The sequence below is a fragment of the Euleptes europaea genome, chromosome 1 (assembly GCF_029931775.1).
Source record: "Euleptes europaea isolate rEulEur1 chromosome 1, rEulEur1.hap1, whole genome shotgun sequence".
Lineage (NCBI taxonomy): Eukaryota > Metazoa > Chordata > Lepidosauria > Squamata > Sphaerodactylidae > Euleptes > Euleptes europaea.
In genome coordinates this window covers 43,754,982-43,778,454 of record NC_079312.1, presented here as the reverse complement: position 1 = coordinate 43,778,454, position 23,473 = coordinate 43,754,982, and the positions used below count along the sequence as shown (strand labels likewise).

The 23,473-nt window shown below is 42.8% G+C and overlaps 1 protein-coding gene across 1 annotated transcript in view; it reads left to right on the top strand.

Annotated features, from left to right (window-relative positions):
• PDZRN3 (PDZ domain containing ring finger 3) overlaps positions 1-23,473 on the top strand; it is a 235,930-nt gene that overhangs the window by 18,099 nt on the left and 194,358 nt on the right. The window contains exon 3 of the mRNA XM_056858942.1: positions 2,604-2,711. Within this exon, the coding sequence (XP_056714920.1) occupies positions 2,604-2,711 (108 nt within the window). The remainder of the gene's footprint in view (positions 1-2,603; positions 2,712-23,473) is intronic.

Sequence of the window (23,473 nt, the reverse complement as noted above, 5' to 3'; positions counted from 1 at the left end):
TTCTCTAAGCAGAAAATAATGAGACAGTAGGTTGATCATGAAATGGAATGCCAAGACGGAGGGGCTAGCTTAGCCTACACCACAATTTCTTTTCCTTCCTTCCTTCCTTCCTTCCTTCCTTCCTTCCTTCCTTCCTTCCTTCCTTCCTTCCTTCCTTCCTTCCTTCCTTCCTTCCTTCCTTCCTTCCTTCCTTCCTTCCTTCCTTCCTTCCTTCCTTCCTTTTTATTTACTTATATATTTATTTTTTAAAAATATACTTTGCCTTTCTGCCCTTATCAGAACCACCAAGGAGGCCCACAGATTAAAAACACACGGAATAAAAACATTTCTTGAAATCCGTTAAAACCCAACAAAAACACACCATTCAAACAAAACCAAGTTGACATACACATACATTACAATAAAATATACACAGATAAAAAAAGAACCGTTAAACACGGGGCAGGAAGGAGGAATCACTGAGGGGGGACCGCTAGATGATACGAAGTCTTCACCTGCTGGCAGAAGATGGCAGCAGAAGGGGACAAGTGAGTTTATCTAGGGAAAGAGTCCTAGATTTTTGGTGCCATGATCGAGAAGGCCGTCTCCCGGGTTGCCATCTGTATAACTTCAGAAGGTGGGGGCACTCAAAGCAGGGCTTTAAATGTCAACACCAGCTCCTTGAGTTGTGCCCAGAAACAGATCACAAGCCAGTGTCGATGGAACAAGAGTGGAGTGATGTGGTCCCTATGAGCCATGCTAGTCGATATCCTGGATGCAGCATTCTACACCAATTGAAGTTTCCAAATGCTTTTCAAGGGCGGCCCCATGTAGGACGCATTGTAGTAATCCAATCTAAATGTAACCAGGGCACACAGCACAGTCACCAGGTCTTTTTTGACCAGGAGAGGCTGCAGCTGGCTAACCTGTTGAAACTGGCAAAAAGCACTGCTGTACACAGCTAACACCTGCTTATCCAGCAGTAGGCCTGGGTCCAGGAGCCCCCCCCTCCCCCCCGACTACAGACCTGTTCCATCAAGGGGTGTGCAATCCCATCCAGAATGGGTGACTCCTTAAATCCTGGGTCAGGCTTTCTGCTCACCAGTAGCACTTCTGTTTTATCAGGATTAAGCTTCAGTTTATTAGCCTGCATCCAATCCAAAACTGCTTCCAGGCACCAGTTCAGGGTTTCTGTAGCCTCTCTGTGACAGGCAGAAGTATAAAATAAAGTTGAATGTCATCTGCATATTGATGACAGATTATGTCATCTGCATATTGGATTAACTCATCCATTGGTTTTGTGTAGGTGTTAAAAAGCGTAGGAGATGAGCTTTGCAGGACCCCATAGGCCAAAGGCCATGGGGCTGAGCAACATTCTTCCATTGCCACCTTCTGAAACCTACCTTAATGCAGGGGACACCCCCCCAGAGGGCTGAATAGGGGCATATTATTCTTATCTCACTTCAGATGCTAATTTTCTGCCCCTGAGCATTTCTCCTCTGCTTTAATCAAACTAATTGCATTCTGCATTGTACCGCTACATCCTGACTCCTTTCTTTGCAACACTCCTCCCACCTTCAAGCTCAGTTATAAGGACTCATGGATCTCCATTCCTACTTGTATTTAAGAAAGGAGCTTTGACTCTTCAGGGCTCATATCCCAAAATCTTTTGTTGGTCTTTAAGGTGCTACTGGACTGGACTAGCTGTTCTACTGTGGATCAACACAGCTACCCCCTGAAACTGATCAAGAGTGTGACCTGCACAATGTGTAGAACTAGTTATTACCTCAGACAGGCCCATGGTTATCATCAATGCCATGAAGTCCTGAACCACTACTGACAAGATAGCCTCAGCATGAATGATGAAGTCCCCCAGGATCACCAGCCTGGGGTCTTCACCACCACCCTTGAGTCCACCTCTGTCAACTCAGGCAGGGAGACTGTTGGGCAGCGGGATGGGCGGTACACCAGTAGAATCTCATTACTGACAATGCAATGCTGACGTTAGGTATACAGCCTCAAAATTGGAAATGTCTTGGATGGGACACTGTGTTTTCAATAGACTACAGCAAAACCACCTCCCTGCCTTCCAGACCTGTGTTGATGTATCACTGAGTACCCTGGGGGACACAGTTGGGAAAGGGTAATCCCTTCCCTCACTAAGTATCAGTGATACAGTGTGAGGAAATACACATGGTGTATTTTCTTTTCATATCCTTCTGGTTCTTTTCCAAGGTGCAGGGAGACATATTCCTTTCAGGGGAACTCATGTCCTGTTGCTGCGGATAGTATATGTATCTTCGGGAAGAGGTCAACGACCCGCCCCCTCTCTACCTTCAGGTGATACCCAAATTGTGGAGATGTTTCCTCTTGTTCTGTTTTCTCTGAATCAAACAATGTGGTCTCCAGAAACACGACAAGTTAAACACTAGCCTGTTTGTGGCTGCATATAATGTTTACCAATAGAAAGGTCTGTATCACCATGGCTCTGGTCTGCAATGTACGTAAACATCAGTTTGGCATTCAGTGTTTAACTTGTGAGAAGTGCCATGACTTTGAAACGTTTCAGTCTTTCCCAGTGTTTACATTCTTTTTTTTTCTGCTTCCCTTTTCTTTCCTTAAAGGACAATCAAGATGGCTCATCTAGCGAAGGAATTTTTGTCTCTAAAATAGCTGACAGTGGTCCTGCTGCCAAAGAAGGGGGACTGCAGATTCATGACAGGATTATTGAAGTAAGAACACTTTGTCTGATCTCTTTTTAATAGGCCGAGTTCCATCTCTGATCTTTTGTACAAGAAGACAAGTTTATAAGACAAGTCTTGTGTGTAAGACAAAATGTTTATCTCTGACTTGAGAGAATGGTGGCACGGTAACGGAGGACTGAAGACGGGGGCAGCTAAAATATGCTTGACTTGCTTCGATGCTGACCTTCCTGGCTTTAGGTATAGTTCTTATCTATATATAGAAACCAGATTATGGAAGGTATGTGCTTGTCCTGGCATTTTGAGGAGCTAGTATCTACTTGGTATGCTGCAGTTATTTCTTTCTGAAGCTGCTGGAGACGTGCAAGTTATTTAGTTAAAACCATATGTGAAGTCAAGTATCTGTTGTGAAAACTGCGACTTTATTTAGCTTGGTTCCTAAGGCATTTTTCAAGAGGACCAAAATGTTTTGAATGGATGATAAAGGACAGAAACCTCTCTCAGTGAGCTTTCGTGTAGATTGTGATTAGCCTTTCTGAGAAATTCTTTGGAGGGTTACTGTGTACTTTCAGTACATATAGCCTAGAGTCATTTCCAGGTTCTTAAAAGTTTTCACTCCTTGAAAATGTAGATCCTATTGGAGAGTTCATTGCTGAAGACAATTTCTGTGTTTTTTTAAAACTGTTAAAAACAAAGTTTGATTTATGAAATGGAAACAGCTAATACCAAATCACATTCAACTGTTGGCTATATTTTAATTTGTCCATTTGTTTTAATTATTTTAAAAGTGGGAAAGTTAGGCAAGCCTATTGTTCAGAAAAGATAAGTGCTGATTTTGTTGCCAGAGATAGCAAGGAACAGCCAGTTTTCCAAGTAATGGAATTCCTTTGCTCTTATGTTTTGCAAATGAGTAATAAACAGCTGTTAAGGATTTTCTGTTGGCTAAGGACAGCATGTATTTGCTATTTTCTGCATGGGTACAGTGAATTGCATACACAGTTTTTAGTAAGCATAGAAAATATTAAGGACAACAGCTTGCTCTAGAAGGGATGTTTAATGATACAAAGGAGTAGAGTTTTTAAAAAACTGTTTCAATCTGCTTTTCGGGCTTACAGATTTATGAAGTAAGATGTCTGCAAAAAGAACTAATTAGAAGGCATTCATGCATTCTTCCCTTATGTAGAACTGTTAAGATTTTTAATAGTTTTAAGATACCTTCCCTCTTCCAAAACGCTGGAGTACAAGACTGCTGAGAAGGAAACTTACAGGTCACACTGGGTACACTTACCCAGGAGGTAGATAAGGCCCTGTGGTGTGTGGCTACACATTTAACTGCTCCTTATTTAGGAAAAGCTCTGCTCACGACCTGAGTTCGATCCCGACGGAAGTTGGTTTCAGGTAGCCGGCTCAAGGTTGACTCAGCCTTCCATCCTTCCGAGGTCAGTCAAATGAGGACCCAGCTTGCTGGGGGTAAAGGGAAGATGACTGGGGAAGGCACTGGCAAACCACCCCGTAAAGAAAGTCTGCCTTGGAAACGTCGGGATGTGACGTCACCCCATGGGTCAGGAATGACCCGGTGCTTGCACAGGGGACCTTTACCTTTACCTTTTATTGAGGATAGGGGAAGGTGGGGAGTGCGACCTTGGTCCATTTGGCAAAAGGAAAGTTATTGTGAGCCAGCGTGGTGTAGTGGTTTAAGAGCGGTGGACTCTAATATGGAGAACCGGTTTTGATGGGCTAGTCACAATTCTCTCAGAACCCTCTCAGCCTCACCTACCTCACAAGGTGCTTGTTGTGGAGAGAGGAAGGGAAGGCAACTGTAAGCCGCTTTGAGACTCCTTAAGGTAGAGAATAGCGGGGTGTAAAAAAACCAACTCTTCTTCTCGTGTAAACCGTGGCGGTGTGCTCTACCTGCCTAAGAGGTAACATTAAGGAGGAAATGCGGTTCCAAATGCAGTTGTTGGGTGAGTGCTTCCCTGGCTCGTACTTGTATAGTCTCTGTAAACAGGTTATACAGGATGTTATAGCGTTTTAAAAATGTGTCAACCTGCTTGGCTAGGGGTTATTATGGTGTAACAAGTATGTCCTTCAAAAGCCGTGATGGTTCTGTTATATGAACATAGACTCTCTCACCTCATCAGTGCTATCCATGAAGTGACTGCTCACAACTAAATGCAACTGTCTCTATTAAATGTTTTTTTTTAATTGCAGTCAAAAGTCTCTCCAGTTGCATAAAGACAGAAGTAAAAGTTCCCCAAATAGCTACCTTCTGATTGAGGACAAGTAAACCTGTGGGTAGGGTTGCCAACTGCCAGGTAGTAGCAGGATATCTCCTGCTAATTCAACTGATCTCCAGCTGATAAAGATCAGATCACCTGGAGAAAAATGGCCTCTTTGGCAATTGAACTCTATGGCATTTAAGTCCCTCCCCTCTCCAAACCCCGCCCTCTTCAGGCTCCGCCCCAAAAGTCCCGCACCAGTTGCGAAGAGGGACCTGGCAACCCTACCTGTGGGACAAACATCCTTATATTATCTCCATTGGGAGACAAAGCTGTCATGTGAAAGTGGCGGTACAGGCGTACACTGCCTTTCAAAGAGCCAGATTGCAAAACCCATTTGAATCCTATATGTGGCGTTTAGCTATGTGCCAAAGATGACTACATATGCTGTGACTGAGCTCACATTGTTGAATTATGCTCCCAGAATAGAAAGAAAATGTCTCTATAAAGTAAAGGCAGAGTAGACATGCTGTTTCATTCACAGCATGTGAAGATTTCATCAGGCATCCTCCCTGGGGTGCAAGTAATGAGTATTTTGTAGAAAACTCATAAGACTCATTCAGTGTAACACCTTTTAAATATGATCATAACTTGCACACAAAGCAGGCATCTGGTATCTAAACGGTATGTGTATGGGCAGCAAAGTGTTAGGGAATAGCAGGCCTAGGAAAAATAAGCTAGATGTTTTATTAGCGTTATCATTGATTTCCTGTGTGTGTCCAGCCTGCACAAATCTCCATGCTTCAAAGGGGCACGATGCCTGTAGAAGTTATCTTCAGTGCATTGAGATAGCCTTAGTAGGAAGCAGGGGTTGTAACAGTTGAACGTTTGAACTGTGTTTTATCTCTTTAACGTCCAAACACATTAACGTATCTGTACTCCCTCGCACAATCCAATCCAATCTAAAGTCTGAGGGCACAGATCCATTTCAAAGGTGACCTTGTGCGGCTGAGAAGAATGCAGAGCTTAACAAATAATAATGTTACAGTTGTGATTAATCAAATGACAAAGGTCTCTTTCTCAGAGAAATTGAATATATATATATTTATTTTGTATTTATTGATATGGTTCCTAGTTTTATCACCCTGACTTAAAATAACTGAGCCACGAGATGGAGTGTAATTCAACCCATTTGATACCACAGAGTCTGTTCATTCAGATTCCACTAAATGAATGAAGACTGCATCAGCAGTATTTGGTGTTTAGTGAGTGTAATCTGTGATTATGTGTATGGATTTTATTGTGGCTGTTTGTAGAGTGATACTATTTAAACACAGGAGATAGTATTTGTATTTTTTATCATCAGGCAATTATCAGGATAGTTCTGTAGTTTGCCAAAGTCTTGTACCTGCGGGACCACCTCTCCTGGTGTACCCCCCAGAGAGCGCTTCGCTCAGCTCGTGAACATCTACTGCTGATCCCTGGCCCAAAAAGTATCTGGCTGTCCTTGGCCAGGGCCTTCTTGGCTCTGACCCCAGTCTGGTGGAACGCAATGCCCAATGAGGTTTGGGCCCTGCGGGACTTAAAGCAATTCTGCAGGGCCTGTAAAACTGAGCTGTTCCACCACACATATGGTTGAGGACACCGATGATTTTTCCATCTGGCTGGCCTCCCTCTCCTCTCTTCGCCTCTGCTGTTCCCACTAATGGAAAAAGTGTTAATGCTACTTATGTTATTGTTATATGTTATTGTTTTATAGAGGTACTGGTTGCTGTTATAGTTAAGGGGGTTGCCAGGTCCTTCTTCACCACTGGCAGGAGGTTTTGGGGGCGGAGTCTGAGGAGGGCAGGGTTTGGGGAGGGGAGGGACTTCAATACCATAGAGTCCAATTGCTAAAACGGCCATTTTCTCCAGCTGAACTGATCTCTATTGGCTGGAGATGAGTTGTAACAACAGGAGATCTCCAGCTAGTACCTGGAGGTTGGCATCCCTAGTTAAGGGTGCCTGGTTTTAATACTGTTTATAGCTGTATTTATTGTTGCATGTCTTTTTAGATGGTTTTCAATTGTTTTAATAAGGTTGTTAGCTGCTCTGAGCTTGGCTTGGCCAGGAAAGGAGGGCCTATAAATCCGATCAAAAGAACAAGGACCTTTAAGTTCTGATTTGTTTCATAGATAGGTTGATCAACAAAGGACCTCTGTGGGAAAGTGGGATCACACGGGGCGTACTTATCTCCCAGTTGGCCCCCCTGATGTCCAAGCATTGGAGGTAAAATCAGGGAGGTTTTCAGTTCCCCTGGATAAAATAGTTGCTTTGAAGGGTGGACTCTATGGCATTATACTGGGGTTTCCAGGTCCCTCTTTGCCAATGGTGGGAGGTTTTTGGGGTGGAGCCTGAGGAGGGCAGGATTTGGGGAGGGGAGGGACTTCAATGCCATAGAATCCGATTGCCAAAGCGGCCATTTTCTCCAGGTGAACTGATCTCTATCGGCTGGAGATCAGTTGTAATAGCGAGAGATCTCCAGCTAGTACCTGGAGGTTGGCAAGCCTATGTTATATGCTGTTGAGGTCCCTTCCTTCTCCAAACCTTTCCTCCCCAGGATTTACCCCCCAGATCTCCAGGAATTTCCCAACCCATATGTTGCAACCATATCTGTTATTACCACACCTAATCCCATCACACCTGCTATTCACATTTACATACTGTTAACATTTACATCAGGGGTGGGGAACGTCAGGCCCGGGGGCCGTATAAGGCCCGCTAAATCATTTGGTCTGGCCCTTTGTGGGTCCTGGCAGATCTCTAGCTCAGAAGGATCTAAGACTAGCGATCCGCCCCCTCCCGCGGACAGGAATAGCCTCTATTCAAGGCGGATGTGAGTTTGTCTTGCTGAGAAAGGGAACCTTCCCCCCCCCTTGAAGAAGAGTCATTAGCTATGGAGCTGCTAGGACCACCCAACAAACTGAGTCTTGTGTTTGCTGCCCTGCCTGAATCTCTCAGGCCCAGCTGGGAAAGGCAGAGCTCAAAAGCGAGTCACTCTTCATGGCAGATACTCGGAGCTGTCTCCAGTCATGCCTCTTGGCTGAATGTTTGACCAAATAAATATAGCAGGCTAATTTTTAAGTTGATAATTTTGTATGGCCCGCGGATGATGTTCTAAATATCCAAATGGCCCTTGGCAGAAAAAAGGTTCCCCACCCCTGATTTACATACTAATGGTTGTCTGAATTCACTCTCCTCTACTTAAAGACAGATGGATTCACATTCTAGCTGTATCTGAAGAAGTGAGCTGTGGCTCACGAAAGCTCATACCCTACCAGAAAATATTTTTGTTAGTCTTTAAGGTGCTACTGGACTCTTGCCCTTTTCTACTGTTATTATCTGTTAGTGGAAGTCCAAGAAAGTGACCTTGCTTAACTTCCCCTTGAAACGGCAGCCTCCTGTGCTGCATTGCATTTTATGAGAATCGCCCAGCCACAAAAGAGTTTTGGTAGTCACAGGGACCTTCAGGGGAAAAGGGAGGTGGGAGTACATCTATTTCTGTGAGTTCTTTCCTCTGGATCTTATATAGGACAAAACATCATCCCTAGTACATTGACATCTGATGGCCCAGAAGTGGGACTGTTGTGCTTGGTTGACAGATTGGAATTCATTTCCATACAACACATTCATAGTGTACACTTAGAGATTATCTGAACTGGTTTCTGAAGCTGCAGCTATTTAATCAGTGGTAGCAAAGATTAACCTGTAAGACAATTTCAGGCCACACTCTTTTTAAGCTGCTCAGGTTTTGGTATATTATTTTGATGAAGAATGAAAAAAGAATCATTAAGGCTAATACTTAACGTTGTTCTTAACTTCTTGAAGAGTGGTAGCATGTATTTATTCAAATGTGTGTGGCGTTTTCACTCAGTGGATTTGGTGACATTTCTGTGGTGGCTTCCTGATTTCTGTAGCTATTGTTTATACCTAATTCCCCATTAAAATATATATATAATGAAATGAATGAACGTATTTATTAAGGGAAATGGCTTCTGCAGATTATTAAGTTTGCTGGGATCTCCATATCCCCATAATGAACCAATTTTGGGTTCACTAATGATCTGTAAGGCTAGTTAAAAACAGTAGCTTTGTGGGTTCATTTTTTAGTATTTAAAGAGATGGACCGGAGATTATTTCACAGACCAAAATGGCATAAGTATTACTTCTAATTTACTTCAGGGTTAAATTTTGTTCACATGGTTATAGAGCCAGTGTAGGGTTTCCATTTTCCTGTTGGGGGAAGGGGATCCCCCCACCCTGGCTCTTGTTTCCTGCTGCTGCTCCTAGGGCACGTGGGAGAAAAATAATATTTTAAAAATGCTGTTGGGCAATGGTTTGACATCACTTCCAGGGAAAAGAAAAATTCTTTGGCCAAGTCTGGGATGCTACTCAGAGTTAAGGCAGAGCTCAGTAAACCAAGGGGTAGTTTTCTAAGGCTCCAGGGAACTGTGGGTATACACAGGAAAGTGTGGCATTCCTCACTTACCCTTGTAGATCATCATCATCATTATGATCCACAAGTGTCAGTTAGGAATGTTACACCTTCCTGGGTATATCCTTAGTTCCATGGAGCCTTAGAAAACCACCCCCTGATTTTGCTAAAATGGTCAAGAAATTAAAGGTTTTGTGTGTCCTGGGATAACAGAAAATATACTAAAATAGAGTTGCCAACCTTCAGGTACTAGCTGGAGATTTCCTGCTATTACAACTGATCTCCAGCCGATCAAGATCAGTTCCCCTGAAGAGACTGGCCGCTTTGGCAATTGGACTCTATGTCATTGAAGTCCCTCCCCTCCCCAAACCCTGCCCTCCTGAGGCTCCGCCCCAACAACCTCCTGCCTGTGGTAAAGAGGGACTTGGCAACTCTAGTAGGTCCCCAGTTCCTTGGACCTTTAAAAATAATCTCCAGGGGAAATTTACTTAGTTCTGTCTGACTGCAGTTGGGATCCACAACTTTGACAAAGCTAGAGAAAAATAAGGGCACATTCAGAGCTGAATAAGAACTTGTATAGGAAATAATGTTTGATTCATAATACATCTGAGCATTATAAATGAGGAAATTTCATATTTAGATTCTGATAACTGGAAACTTTAGCCACATCACTACTCGAGGAGAAGGAATGGTGTGTAAATCGTAGTATGTTTCTAATGACAGTCATTTTCTAGTTTTCATGTTTTACCACTAAATACATAGTGACCTGAGATTAGATTAGATGACGATGATGACTTCAAATATTTATATTCTGCCTCCACTAATAATGTCCCAGATGGTGCAAGTTTGTTAGCTGATTAGATATTATTATGATTCCTGTTCTGTGTAAACAAAACCAAATCTAACTTACAGAGCAAAGCATCAGGTAAGGAATGTAGGTCAGATAACTTAAAGTAAACATGTTGAACTAGAAAGCACCATGTCTGAAAACATTCAACTTACTGTCGCTACATTTTGCCAGTGTTATTCATAAGGCTGGGAATTCTCCATTTTAAAAGAGAAAGACTGAATTTTCAGAAATTCCTAAAAGCGACAGAACACTCAAAAGGTAGGATTGAGAGGCACAGGAGAATCAAGGAACCCAGTCTTCAGATATGCAAGCAATATAGAATGACAGAATGTAAAGTAACCTGCATGCTAGAATTCAGGAACTGAACAAGCCACTTTAAATGTAAAGACTGTATTCCTATGCAATGTATTATGTTATTCCCTGTTGTTTGCAGAAAAAGATAAACTAGTCATACCACTGCAGTTTGTAAGGAGAGTGAATACACTTGGACTATTAGTAGGGTCGCCAACCTCCAGGTACTAGCTGGAGATCTCCTAGTATTACAACTGATCTCCAGCCGATAGAGATCCGTTCACCTAGAGAAAATGGCTGCTTTGGCAATTGGACTGTATGGCATTGAAGTCCCTCCCCTCTCCAAACACCACCCTCCTCAGGCTCCACCCCAAAAATATCCAGGTATTTCCCAGCCCAGAGCTGGCAACCCTATTAGCCATGTCTGCAAAATGAGTACCATATTCATGTATGAGTTAAAGGCTGGATGTTGCAACCTGGCAAATGGTGAAACAAAACAAAAAGGAATAGGTTTATAAAGAGAAATATCTGTAGGCCAGAGCGAAAACAGGAGGGTCTTTTTTCTCTAAAGCATATTCTCTAGGATGAAGTGCTCTAAGCTTTGAAGAGGAGCTGAGAAGGTGGCAAATCAAGTTTTCATAGACTTTTAAATAGTGAACAATGAGATTTAATGTAATCTCATTCTTATACTGTTGTTCTTATCTAATGCAAAGTAATTTAAAAATAAGAAAAAAGAATTCTAAATAGAGATGATCATCTGCATAGCTGAGGTGGGCTTAATGGTGGAGCATAGCTGAAGTGGGCTTTGCTGTTGCTCAGTGGTAGAGCATCTGCTTGGCATGTAGAAGGTCCCAGGTTCAGTCCCCAGCATCTCCAGTTAAGGGACTAGGTAAGTAGGTGATGTGAAAGACCTCTGCCTGAGACCCTGGAGAGCCGCTGCTGGTCTGAGTAGACAATACTGACTTCGATGGACCTAAGGTCTGATTCAGTATAAGGCAGCTTCATGTGTTCATATAGAAGGTTCCAGATTCTGTCCTCAGCAGCTCCACTTGAAAGGATGAGGTAGTAGGTAATTCATTCAAGGACATTCTCTATTGCTGTATATGGATATGAAAGTTGGACATTGGAGAAAGCTGACAGGAAAAAAATCGATTCATTTGAAATGTTGTGTTGGAAGAGAATTTTACGGATACCCATGGACCACCAAAAAGACAAATAAATGGTTTTAGCTCAAACCAAACCTACATTCTCCACAGAAGCTAAAATGACTAAACTACAACTATTGTACTTTGGTCACATCATGAGAAGACAAGAGTCACTAGAAAAGACAGTCATGCTAGGAAAAGTTGAGGGCAGCAGGAAAAGAGGAAGACCCAACAAGAGATGGATTGACTCTATAAAGGTCAATCAATAAAGCCCTCTATTTGCAAGACATGAGCAAGGCTGTCAAAGATAGGACATTTTGGAGGACATTGATTCATAAGGTCGCCATGAGTCGGAAGCGACTGGACGGCACTTAACACACACACATATACACACAATTCAGAGTCACCATAAGTCGGAAGCAACTTGATGGCACATAACACATACAGAAGGTAATGTGAAAGACCTGGGATCCTGGAGAATTGCTACCCGTCTGAGTAGACTGCACTGACCTTCATAGTTCAGTTTGTCAGTATAAAGCAGCTTCATATCTACTTTTAGAACACTGTACTTATGTAGTAAGCATTTTTCATGTTATAAGTCTGGAAGCCAAGCCCTAGATGGGGCCTTAGCAACATTCCTCTTCACACCCACTTTAATGGAAAATACACAATTTGTTGATGCACTGTATGTCTGCAAGAACATTGCTCTTCCAAAGGGGCTTAGAAATCTCTCTCTCATGGGTGTGTGTAAATAAGAACAGATATAGTTATGGCATCCATGGTAACTCTGAGCAGAGTGGACAACCTTTTTGTAGCTGTGGAAATTTTTTTCTCCCCCCAAATGTTAGGGCAATATAAATTGTAAGTGACACTACTTATAGCAGAAGACCTGACCTGTGAGAAACAAGTGAGTCAAATGGAAAGGAAAAAAATCTATACTTTTTTTTTTTTTTTTGTAAAGCAGCATGTTCTGTTAACTGTGGGTTGTGAATGGGTAAAGGTCCAACACGGTTTTCAGTGACGAACTCTAGACTGTAGAGTTATGTTGCTCCAGCTTGAACAGAATGATCTATTGACAGAATAGTTGGATTTTGGGTTTCATTTCTTAAGGAGTGGTAGCAATTGGTTTCATTTTCTGCAAAGTACACTTTTGTTCAGAATTTATAAGGGTGTGTGTATTTTACATTCTTTTAGACCAACATAACTTTCCATGGCACATTAGCACATATGGTATTTATACATATCTATGCCCCTCTACCCCTCATAAAGACAATGGAAATTTACAGCAGCCAGCATGGTACAGTGGTTAGGAGCAGTGGAATCGAATTTGGAGAACCGGGTTTGATTCCCCACTCCTCCACATGAGCTGTATCCTCTAATCTGGAGAACTGGGTTTGATTCTCCACTCCTCCACATGGGCAGTGGACTCTAACCTGGTGTGCCGTGTTGGCTTTCCCACTCCTACACATGAAGCCAGCCGGGTGACCTTGGGCTAGTCACAGTTCTCTTCAAACTCTCTCAGCCTCACCTATTTCACAGGGTGTCTGTTGAAGGGAAGGAGATTGTAAGACGGTTTGATTCTCCTTAAAACGTAGAGAAAGTTGGCATATAAAAACCAACTCTTCTCCTTTTTGGCCTACAACTGCTTGAACGTTTTCCATCCAGAGAAGTGTTTATCATATGTTGCCAGCAGTGGAAAGCAATGATGAGAATTTAAGACTTGTAGACAAAATGATGCTACAGCTTTATATAAATTAAATAATGCTACTTTGTTATATGTTTCTAGTAATAGTGAACTGATATAATTGGTACTGAGTGCTATTTTGCCTACAGAATCCATGATTTCTCTTATGTCAATGCTACCAAGATTGGTGATGAAAATGCACAGGACCTTTGGGGCGAATTTCTAGAGAACTAGAATACTTAGTGCAACTTTCAATGCTACATCTTGACTCTTACAGTGGTCAGTGTATGCAGTGATTAGCATCAGTCTAAAAGCAGAATAGGGCTTAAAATCTGATAAAACAGTGTAACGTTCTAAAGTTATTGAGATCTGCATTGCTTCTGATGAACGTATAACTTATTGATCCTAATGTTTTAAGCCTTTTTGTCATGCCCTGCAATTGAGTCAGCATTAATTTTCTAAACTTTCTACCTCATAATTCACTTCTGTTCCCCTGGCCATCCACCAGAGTATGCATGCGTGATGATTTATGAAACTTTTAAGACCAGAAAACCCAGGATGCAATACAACTGTGTGTGTCTGGATAAAACTGAACAATCAAAAAGGAGTGGAAAATAGGTATGCACATAATTGAATACATTTCAATTTACATTGTTTCCCTATGAAGGACAATGGAAATATAAGCACAATTAATACCAACTAGACATAAAAAATGTCGCCCACCCAGGACATTTAATGATGTACATATTTCAGCACGCAAAGTTTTAAAGAGAGGCTCCAGCATGGAGCTTCAGAGCTGGAATTCATATGCAGAATTGATACTGTCATATTTGGACTCAGTAGAGACCATGACTAGGTAGCTCATTACAGAAAGTAATTGTCTTAATTACCTACGGTTGTGACACTTTTCAAATGGTTGTACCGGCTGATCCATACCCATCCATAGTAATGACTTGCGCTTGTCTCTTGATCACTTCGCCTTCTGGCTTTATTTTCTAATCAGTTCTTCCTGCACACTTATTCCTTTTATCCATCTAACTAGGCTTGCCTATTGAAGATAATACTTTCTGCATATAATGAAATAAGCTCTGGCTCATGAAAACTTATGCTACGATAAATGTGTTTGTCTTTTACTACTAACAGCAGCTCTCTTTGAATTCATTCACAATTTTGCACATCCATATATTAGATATTTCCTGTTGTGCTCTGTAGGGAAAGTGGACTTACTTTTGAATTGTACTAACAAAGCATCACTTAACTTAGGCTAAATTGGCTTTAGGAGATGTATCCAAGATACGGAGTGTGTAAAATTTGGGGATTTAATTTTTTCACATCTATTGTCGAAGTCTTTCACGGTCAGAGTTCATTGGTTCTCGTAGGTTTATCTGGGCTGTGTAACCGTGGTCTTGATATTTTCTTTCCTGACGTTTCGCCAGCAGCTGTGGCCGGCATCTTCAGAGGAGTAACACTGTCCTTCAGTGTTACTCCTCTGAAGATGCCAGCCACAGCTGCTGGCGAAACGTCAGGAAAGAAAATACCAAGACCACGGTTACATAGCCTGGATAACCTATGAGAACCAATTTTTCACATCTGTTATATGTAGTTTCTTCAATTTTTAGAAACTCCTTATTCAGTTTTCCACATTTGTATCCAAAAACTATCATTATTTAACTGCTGGGTTTTAATTTGTGGATCCAAATGTTCTTTTTGAGACTGTACAGAGAAAATACTAATGCACTCTATTCCTATCTATAGCATTTGGGGGGAGTTCATGCATATCACAATAATTGGGCAATCAGGCACAATCATCCTTAATTTGCAACATGTGTAGTAAATTACCATGTCAGTTGTATAAAATGATATGAATAAAATTAGTGCAAACCGACTAAGGAGCTATTCACTACCCAGAGGATTCCTATTCAGAGTGCATTTGAATAGAGCCAATATGGTTTCATCTTATTTAAAAACTTTAGATTAAAAATTTTGGATTCATAGTATGGGCAGGAAACGGTACTAATACTGTTGGACAACTCCTGGGTTCACAAGAAGTCCTTACGTAGATTGTGATGCTATTGGATACTATTCTCTTGCGTCTATTATATACATGACTTCACCAAATTTCAGTTGCCCATGCAACCGGGAGTGAAGAATAAGATTGAGTTGTTAGGTTAAAATAAAGTCAGCTTTATTAACTGCAGCAACAAAAAAAGTTAATGAATAACATCCCTCCCCACAGGGGATGCCTTGTGGTTAAAAACCTGCAGCTTACAGTTGGGGCTCTCATATAAAGGATTCTGACTACTCTTCCCTATTGGAATGGATGCGGTGTCTGTGCCTTTGCGTTGTGCTTTCCTTTCAAGCAAAACCATCTCCATCCCCAGGAGAGGTCAAAAGAATAAACTAATGTATATGCCGTTCGTATAAAGAAAACCAAATGTGATCACCAAGTACGATCTCTTTTAATAATTACTTGTATCCAACCAGCTTCAATTGGATGCCTTGCAGATTTCTTTCTCTTTCCCCCCTCCTTGCAGTCCTTCTGGACTCTCCCCCCCCCCCGCACACACACACAATTATTCCTGTGGTTGTGGGACCCACATGGATGAACAGCTGTGCATCAAGAGGACTGCAGTGAAGAGGAAAGGGGATTAAATTGCTCTCCTCTTTTTGGCAGGGCAGTTCTGAGCTGGGTAATTCGCATTCTCAGGCAGTCCAAATTGTAACAAGTATTCCTACATCAATACTAGAAAGCCCACTTAAAGAATAAGGCATTCCAAGCATTCAAACACTGCACAAGCTACTCCATTTAAGAAGGGATTCAAGAGTTCACAGAGATAGACCAAAGGGAGAAAATGATAGCTACTAGTCTCTTGAAGATCCAAGCAGGAGTTTGAACACCAAGGGAGGGGTACAAGCCTTTGGATAGCAGAAGACAAACATCCCCCATTGCAGATGGGGGCTTCATACCTTAGAAGTCAGGGGTAGTCTTGAGTAAGCACAAGTGCTCATTTGGGACAGATTCTGTCCCCAGTTTTAAGGCAGACAAAAAAGACCAAAAACAATCTATTGTTTTATTTCCAGGCTTGAAAAGAGGGAGGACTGAAGCAGGGAATTGAAAAGAGGGAGGGCTGAAGCAGGGAATTCAAAGACGTAACCTAACTATTTGAAAGGGAGGTGTGCCTAGGGTTGCCAGGTTCCCCCCTCTCCTCCGGCGGGAGGTTTTTTTTGGGGGGGGGGGACTGAAGCAGGGATTGCAGCTGCGCCAAAGCAATCCATCACTTCCAGATTACACCCGGAAGATAGGGTTCCCGCCTTATCGGGAGCCATGTTTGCTGCCCCGGGGGGAAGAAGGAGCGATCGCGGCAGAGGGGGAGGGAGATCGGGTCCGGCCGGCCAACATGTGCGTTTGCGCGCGCACGGAGGCTCGTGCCGGACCCGATTTGCCCGGATACAGCCTTCTCATTGGCTGGGGCAAGGAAGGGCTCCAGCCAATGAGGGCGGAAGGCGGGAGCTGGGTGGGGGCGTGGCTAGCCTCGCCCCCTCAGTATATAACAGGGGAACGGGCCCGCCCACAGCTCACTCCGTTTTCTTTGTGAACCCACCCACCCTCCCTAAGGTTTATTGGCTTATAGTCACAGCTTGTTGCGGTTTAGCATGTGGATGTGTCATTTTGGGGGGGGAAGCTCCATAGGAATTGGTCGCTTCCCTGGTTTTGGGAACCCTATCCCAAGGGTTTTGGGAGAGGCTTCAGGGACATGCCCTGGCGGCAGGGCAGGTGTCCGCCTCTTCCCAAGTGGTGGGGGATAACACCCAGTGGCGTTCGTCCTGGTGTCATCCTGGTACTGCCATCCCAGTTGCCCACAGCGGGAGCCCTGTGGGCGGAGGTTACTTCATGGCCGTGGTGGACACGGCCTGGGCACTTGACACATCATGCATGCTGCGCCACGAGGGTCGCAGCTGTTTGCCAATTCCAAGCTGTGGCCAATTTATTTCAAAATCAATCTAATTCCTACAATTAAATGTTTATAATGTTGTTGTTTAATAGAGTTGTGTTTTAATAAAATGTTAACTTTTAAAAAATGTTTGAATTTATTGAATAGCGACGTTCCTTTTAATTAACCCTGGGTCAGCAAGTGCCGCATCGCAAGCGGCCTTTTCCACTCAAACTGGTAAAAGGCCTGTTGCGATGCGGCACTTCCGAATGTAAACATGAAGTGACGTGGCGCGGCATGCAGGCTCACGTGCACGCTTGCCCCCCGACCCTCAGCTGGTCGATGGGCAGCCTGGTGGATTGGCGGGGTTTTGCTCGCCACCACCGGGCACCTGGCAACCCTATGTGTGCCTTAGGGATAGGGTTGCCATCTCCGAGTTGGGAAATACCTGGAGATTTGGAGGTGGAGCCTGAGGAGGGCGCGGCTTGGAGAGAGGAGAAACTTCAATGTCATAGAGTCCAATTGCAAAAGCTGCCGTTTTCTCCAGGTGAACTGATGTCTATCGGCTGGAGATCAGTTGTAATAGCAGGAGATCTCCAGCCACCACCTGGAGGTTGGCAACCCCATACCCATACCAGCTTGATACTTTAGAGACCCAAGCGGTTGTTTGGGGCACTAAGTCAGTGGGGGAGGTACAGGATTAGGTGGGTGTCCTCTACAACCATGCAGCTGCCCTCTCATCTGTGCCACTGCTACCCAGCATCTCCAGAATGGCCTGCAGCTTGCAGAAGTGTTGCTTCCAAGTTGCACTCAGTGGTGATGGCATGGTTCTAGGGATTGCCCCTTCTGCCCCATCATAAGTTGCTTGTAGTTGAGATGGGGGCAAAATGATGGACCCATGATCAATAAATTGAGTTTGTCAGCAATTTAATATAAGCCAATATCTCTTTCCATTATAAACTAAAAGTCACAGGCAGAAATAAAAGAAAATAACTGCTTCTGCATTCATGTGCCCAATACCCTTTTTAAGTACTGCTCCTTCAGGTCCCTGATAACTCGGAAGCATCTCATAAGTAACCACAGTTCATCGACTTACATACTAAGGTGCTGGTACTGTATCACATTTATGTGATTACTTGTGTTGTTCTTGTTTGTTCCTTTCTTTAAAGCAGGGCACTTTGATGCGATCTGAATAATTCAGTATCGTTTGTTGTTGCATCTTTCATTACAGAGGGCAGCCACAGGGATTGTAAAGTGGTTCGACACCCATAAATATAAATGAGAACAGGCGAGCCATGTTAGCGGTTCAACTTGGGCCTTTTAAGTGTAGAATTGAATTGGTTGATCTGAGACACTGTGTTTGTGTGTGTCTTTCCACCAAAAACAAATCCATTGTGTTATCTACTTGTATCTAATACAGTCGGAGAAAGTGGGGGAGAGTGGGAGGGAGAGAGAAGTGTCTGGGGCAGAGTGTCTGCCCTGAGGTACCCCAAGTCCAGGCATTCCTCGCTACTGTGGTGTAAGCGCACTTCTGTTTGTCCTGCTTCCTGTCAGACTTCAGAGTGTGTGAGAAATACCGGAAAGGATGTACTACCTCAGCCACATGGGACACTGGCAAGCCCACCTCCGTTTCTTTCAAAATTGATTTTTATTCTTTGTGCAGCTTTAAAGTTTGTGCTTGTTTTCTTATTCTGTGGCATTATTTTGCATGCACTTTATCCTAGGATATCGTTGGTTCCTTTCAGCCTGGAAGTATGACTGTAAATAGTAATATTCTTTTCTCTATCCCACACCAGAAGAAACAAAACCCCTAAATAATATATTGGGAAAGCAGGATATGATATTATAGATTGGGTTGCTTACCACCGGCGGGAGGATTTTGGGGCGGAGCCTGAGGAGGGCAGGGTTTGGGGAGGGGAGGGACTTCAATGCCATAGAGTCCAATTGCCAAAGAGGCCGTTTTCTCTAGGTGAATGGATCTTTATCGGCTGGAGATCAGTTGTAATAGCAGGAGGTCTCCAGCTTGTACTTGGAGGTTGGCAACCCTAATGATAGAATCAATATATTTGGGAAAGAAATGCATCTCCCCTACTACCAATGGGCATGCAAACCTGTAGATCAATCCTTGTGAACTTCTAGTCTAAATACATAAAATTCCTGCCTCTGTTGATTATTTTACTGCTTCTCAGTCCTCGCTTATCCCACTACTAGAGGGTTCCATGGAGAGGTTCAGCTAGACTAGTTTGCTCAGTTTCTGTGTCCATGATGGTCAGAGCCCATTCAGATAATCAGCATTGCAAAGATAAAGCTTCGATTCCTTTCACATGCTGTCTAGTTGCACGACAGAGGGAAGGCTAGACAAATGATAGGTGTGGGCAGGAATGCCTGACCTAATAATGTTTATGGAGCGACTAGAGGATTTGAGGTTCAATAGAAACCACAAAAGGAGTATCAACATAAGATCAGAATTCCCTATGGGCTGTAGGCAAAAAACTTAGAACAAGTGAGATAATATTTTTAATGGGCCAAATAATGTTAGAAATGTGAAGTTTCAAGTTAACCAGAAATCTCATTGAGGGGTTGGAGATCAATGAAATAAAATTAAATGATGGTACATACTGGGTGAGTGTGCTTAAACAACTGGCAGGAAGAACTGAACTGCCCAAATTTTCTGGATAATCCAATCAATGCATCATAGTAGGGTGGCAAAACACTTTGGTCAAATGTGGGACAAAAACTCTTAAAGAAATACACAAATGCTTTATATTTTACAATTCATTTTTCAGGCAGGAATCCTTTAACGCTGACCACTGATACTTTTAGGGTCACAATTGTCATCTGATGCTGACAGATTAATCTATTTGTTGTCAGATAGGGACCCATATATTTCCAAAAGATTGGCACTGTATGGTCTGGCGGCCAAGACAATTAGGGAAAAGCAAACCATGAAGGGTGTCAAAGTTGGTTAGAGCTGACTGGGGGTATTTCAATTTTTTTAAAAAAAATTGTATTCTTTTAATGATTCTGTTTCTTCCTATTTTAACCTGCTACTATACTGTTTTAGATTGTAATGGCCTTATACAATACGGCCTTATACAATAAACTTGACTTAACCACTGATAAAGTAAAATTTGTCGTTATCTTAACTGGCCCAAAGAGGATTTGTTAGATATTTTAGGTGAAATTTGATGGCAGTTTTGTTCTGTTGACAATGTGTTGCATCCCTTCATCCACCAGCAGAAAGTACTGGTAAATGTGGATTTCCCCCAATATTCCCTTCCTGCAGCAAACCATTTTGACTTGTGGAAAGATGATGCCTTAGGGCCAAACTATACATGATAGTGTCCTTATTGCCACCATAAGGATGCTGTAGCTGCTTTAAAGTCATTTTAAAATGCTGTGAGAGCCCAGTATTGGGCCTGCGATGCAGGGCTGTTGTCCCCCACCCGTGACTTCTCAAGTTCCGAAACAGCCAGGTGGATGGGCAGCCATTTCAGGATCTGGCTCTCTCATCATTTTAAAGTGAATTGAAAATGGTGCTGGTGTCCTTGTGGCTGTCAACATCACATCTAGCTTGGTCCTAAGTTTTGGGACCCATGTGAATAAAATGCTAAGTGGTGTTTTTTTTTGGGGGGGGGGCTAAAACGAGGATGGGGAATTAGATTAATTGACCTCCACCCTTTTCTGAGAGACCAAAGAGGTTTCATCCAATGAAGTACATGCTTTTTGTGCATATGGGTCCCACAACTCCGGGAGTCTTTTTGAAATCCAAAGGGGCTGTTAGGGCAAGAGAACTCACAGAAAACCACCATGTTTTGCGCTGGTGGTTGGTTGGATACAATCCAATATTTATAAACCACTTTTATAAGCCACAGTTTGCAAGATCTGAGCAAAGCTGTTTTGGAGGACATTGATTCATAGGGTCGCCTAAGGGCAAGAGTTTTTGTTTGTTTTTAGATGTGCCTTCTGAGAAACAAAATATCTCTAGTTTCTGTACTGTAAATGAACTAGCCAAGATGAAAAGCTGCTTTAGAAAGGACTGGCACCAGAATTTCTCATTTATGTAATTGTGTTGGCGAACAAACGCATACCACAAGTAGTCAGTTGATAAGGGATTTTAAGCCATTTAGCCAGAGACTCTGCCTCTTAATGATGGTAAAACTGGTGATGGAAAGATATTCTGCGCGGCAGTTGAGTAAAAGAGCAAATAAATGTTTTTGTTTTGTTATCCTAGATGCTTACTGTTGTGTTCAGAATACCGTTTTGTTCGAGTAGCACAGCAAATGGGTGTTGTCGGCACTTGAAAAACTCTGACCATTACTCTACTGGCTTCTTGAACCTAGCAAGGGCACGGGTCATATGGCTGCAAGTAGTTAAAGCGAATAGAGAACAAGGAACATGGTTCAGGAGAATGAAGGTATGCCGAAAATCTAGGAGGGAGTCAGAGATACATGTTTTGTTCCTAGATCAGTAGTGTTCATCAACTTTTCTCACATAATGTTTTAATTAGGCTAGTCCCCTAACACATAAATTTGGTCATTTCCCTGATTATTCCTGTATTTGCCTCCTTTCAAATGGTTTGTCTGGTAATATTGGGAAATGTTTTGTTGTCTGTAAATGTGGGCCAAATTGTGTGGTTGGTCCATTTTGGGTTAGTGGATAAACCAGACTTAAATTGGGTGAGTTGGGACCTCTGAACCACATCTCATAATTGTTCTGGAGGCTTCTGTCATCAAACAAGATACTGAAATTTTTAAAATGCCAAATCCTATAGCCTTTGAGTGCTCATATACACTTCCTTTCTCAAAATGTAGCTCTGCTTATACTCATTAGTTGAGTAAGCTTTACTTAAAAGGACTTGTTTATAGACCAGACAGTTTTCTGTTCATCTGCAGCACTGTCAAAAATTGCTTTTAGGAACTGTTACAGCATAACACTGATGGGATCTTTATCACTTCTTTTCCTGCACAAAATTTCGCAGAGCCCAGATGATTGAGTCTAGGTTATTTTTTGAAAACATTGTTCTCCAACTGATTATTAAAAAAACAAACCACAATTTTATCCTTTCAAAATCTTAGATAGGATGAAGGTGTCGTGTTCTTACAGCTGTCACATGAGCATGCCGAAGGAGTACGGAGGATGGATTACCACTTTGCTACCTAAAACCACTTTGTTGTGGCCAGGGTCCAAGGAGCCATACAAGTACTTCATGTTCCTGAGGGGCGTTGGATTTGTTTTTCTTGAATAGCAGCTCCCATACCATATGGCAGACTGCTTTTGAAACCCACAGGGTCAGCGGTGTAAAAAAAAAATCCCCGCAGGCAAGTGCAAGTCCTTGGGCACGCCTAAAGTAGGTCTTTGGCTTCTGGCCTGTGTATATAACCCAAGCTATACTCTTTGTAGATGTAATTCACAGAGCTGCAGTCCGGTCTGAAGTTTCAGTGGTGGAAATGAGGGCTGGAATTTAAAGAGGCCCATGTGGTGTATAAACTGTTTTCATGCATGCATGGGGAAATAGCCAGTTTTTTCTAGCAGCTGCAGATTTCTATGCTACATTGAATGCCACTGCGGAAGCTCTCCTGACTTTCAGGAATGGCTTTTTGGGTCTGCAGTAGGAACAGGGCCCTGACCTGGATGGCCCAGGCTAGCCTGATCTCGTCAGATCTCAGAAGCTAAGCAGGGTCAGCCCTGGTTAGTATTTGGATGGGAGACCACCAAGGAATACCAGGGTTGCTGTGCAGAGGAAGGCACTGGCAAACCACCTCTGTTAGTCTCTTGCCATGAAAACCCCAAAAAGGGGTCGCCATAAGTCGGCTGCGACTTGAAGGCACTTTACACACACACACAGTAGGAACAGGACCCTGAAATACACCAATATATGCATGGGGCACTGCCTGTGGCCCTTTTGGATTCCAGTCTGTTTCTCTGTTTGCACTGATATTGGTTTTGGGCAGTATTGACTGGGAGATAGTAAATGACTTGTACAAAAGAAACCCTAGCAAAAAAAATCACATTATTAACTGTGATGGTAATAGAAATGAATGTAGTCTGAAAGGAAACCCAGAAAATTGTTCAGCTATAAATGTAGAAAAGATGTGTCAATACAGCGTCAATAAGTAAGGGGGAAGAGAGTCCAGCTAATTCTCAAGTGCAAGAACTTATCTTAAGGGAGTTGGGTAACACTCTGTCATAATTCC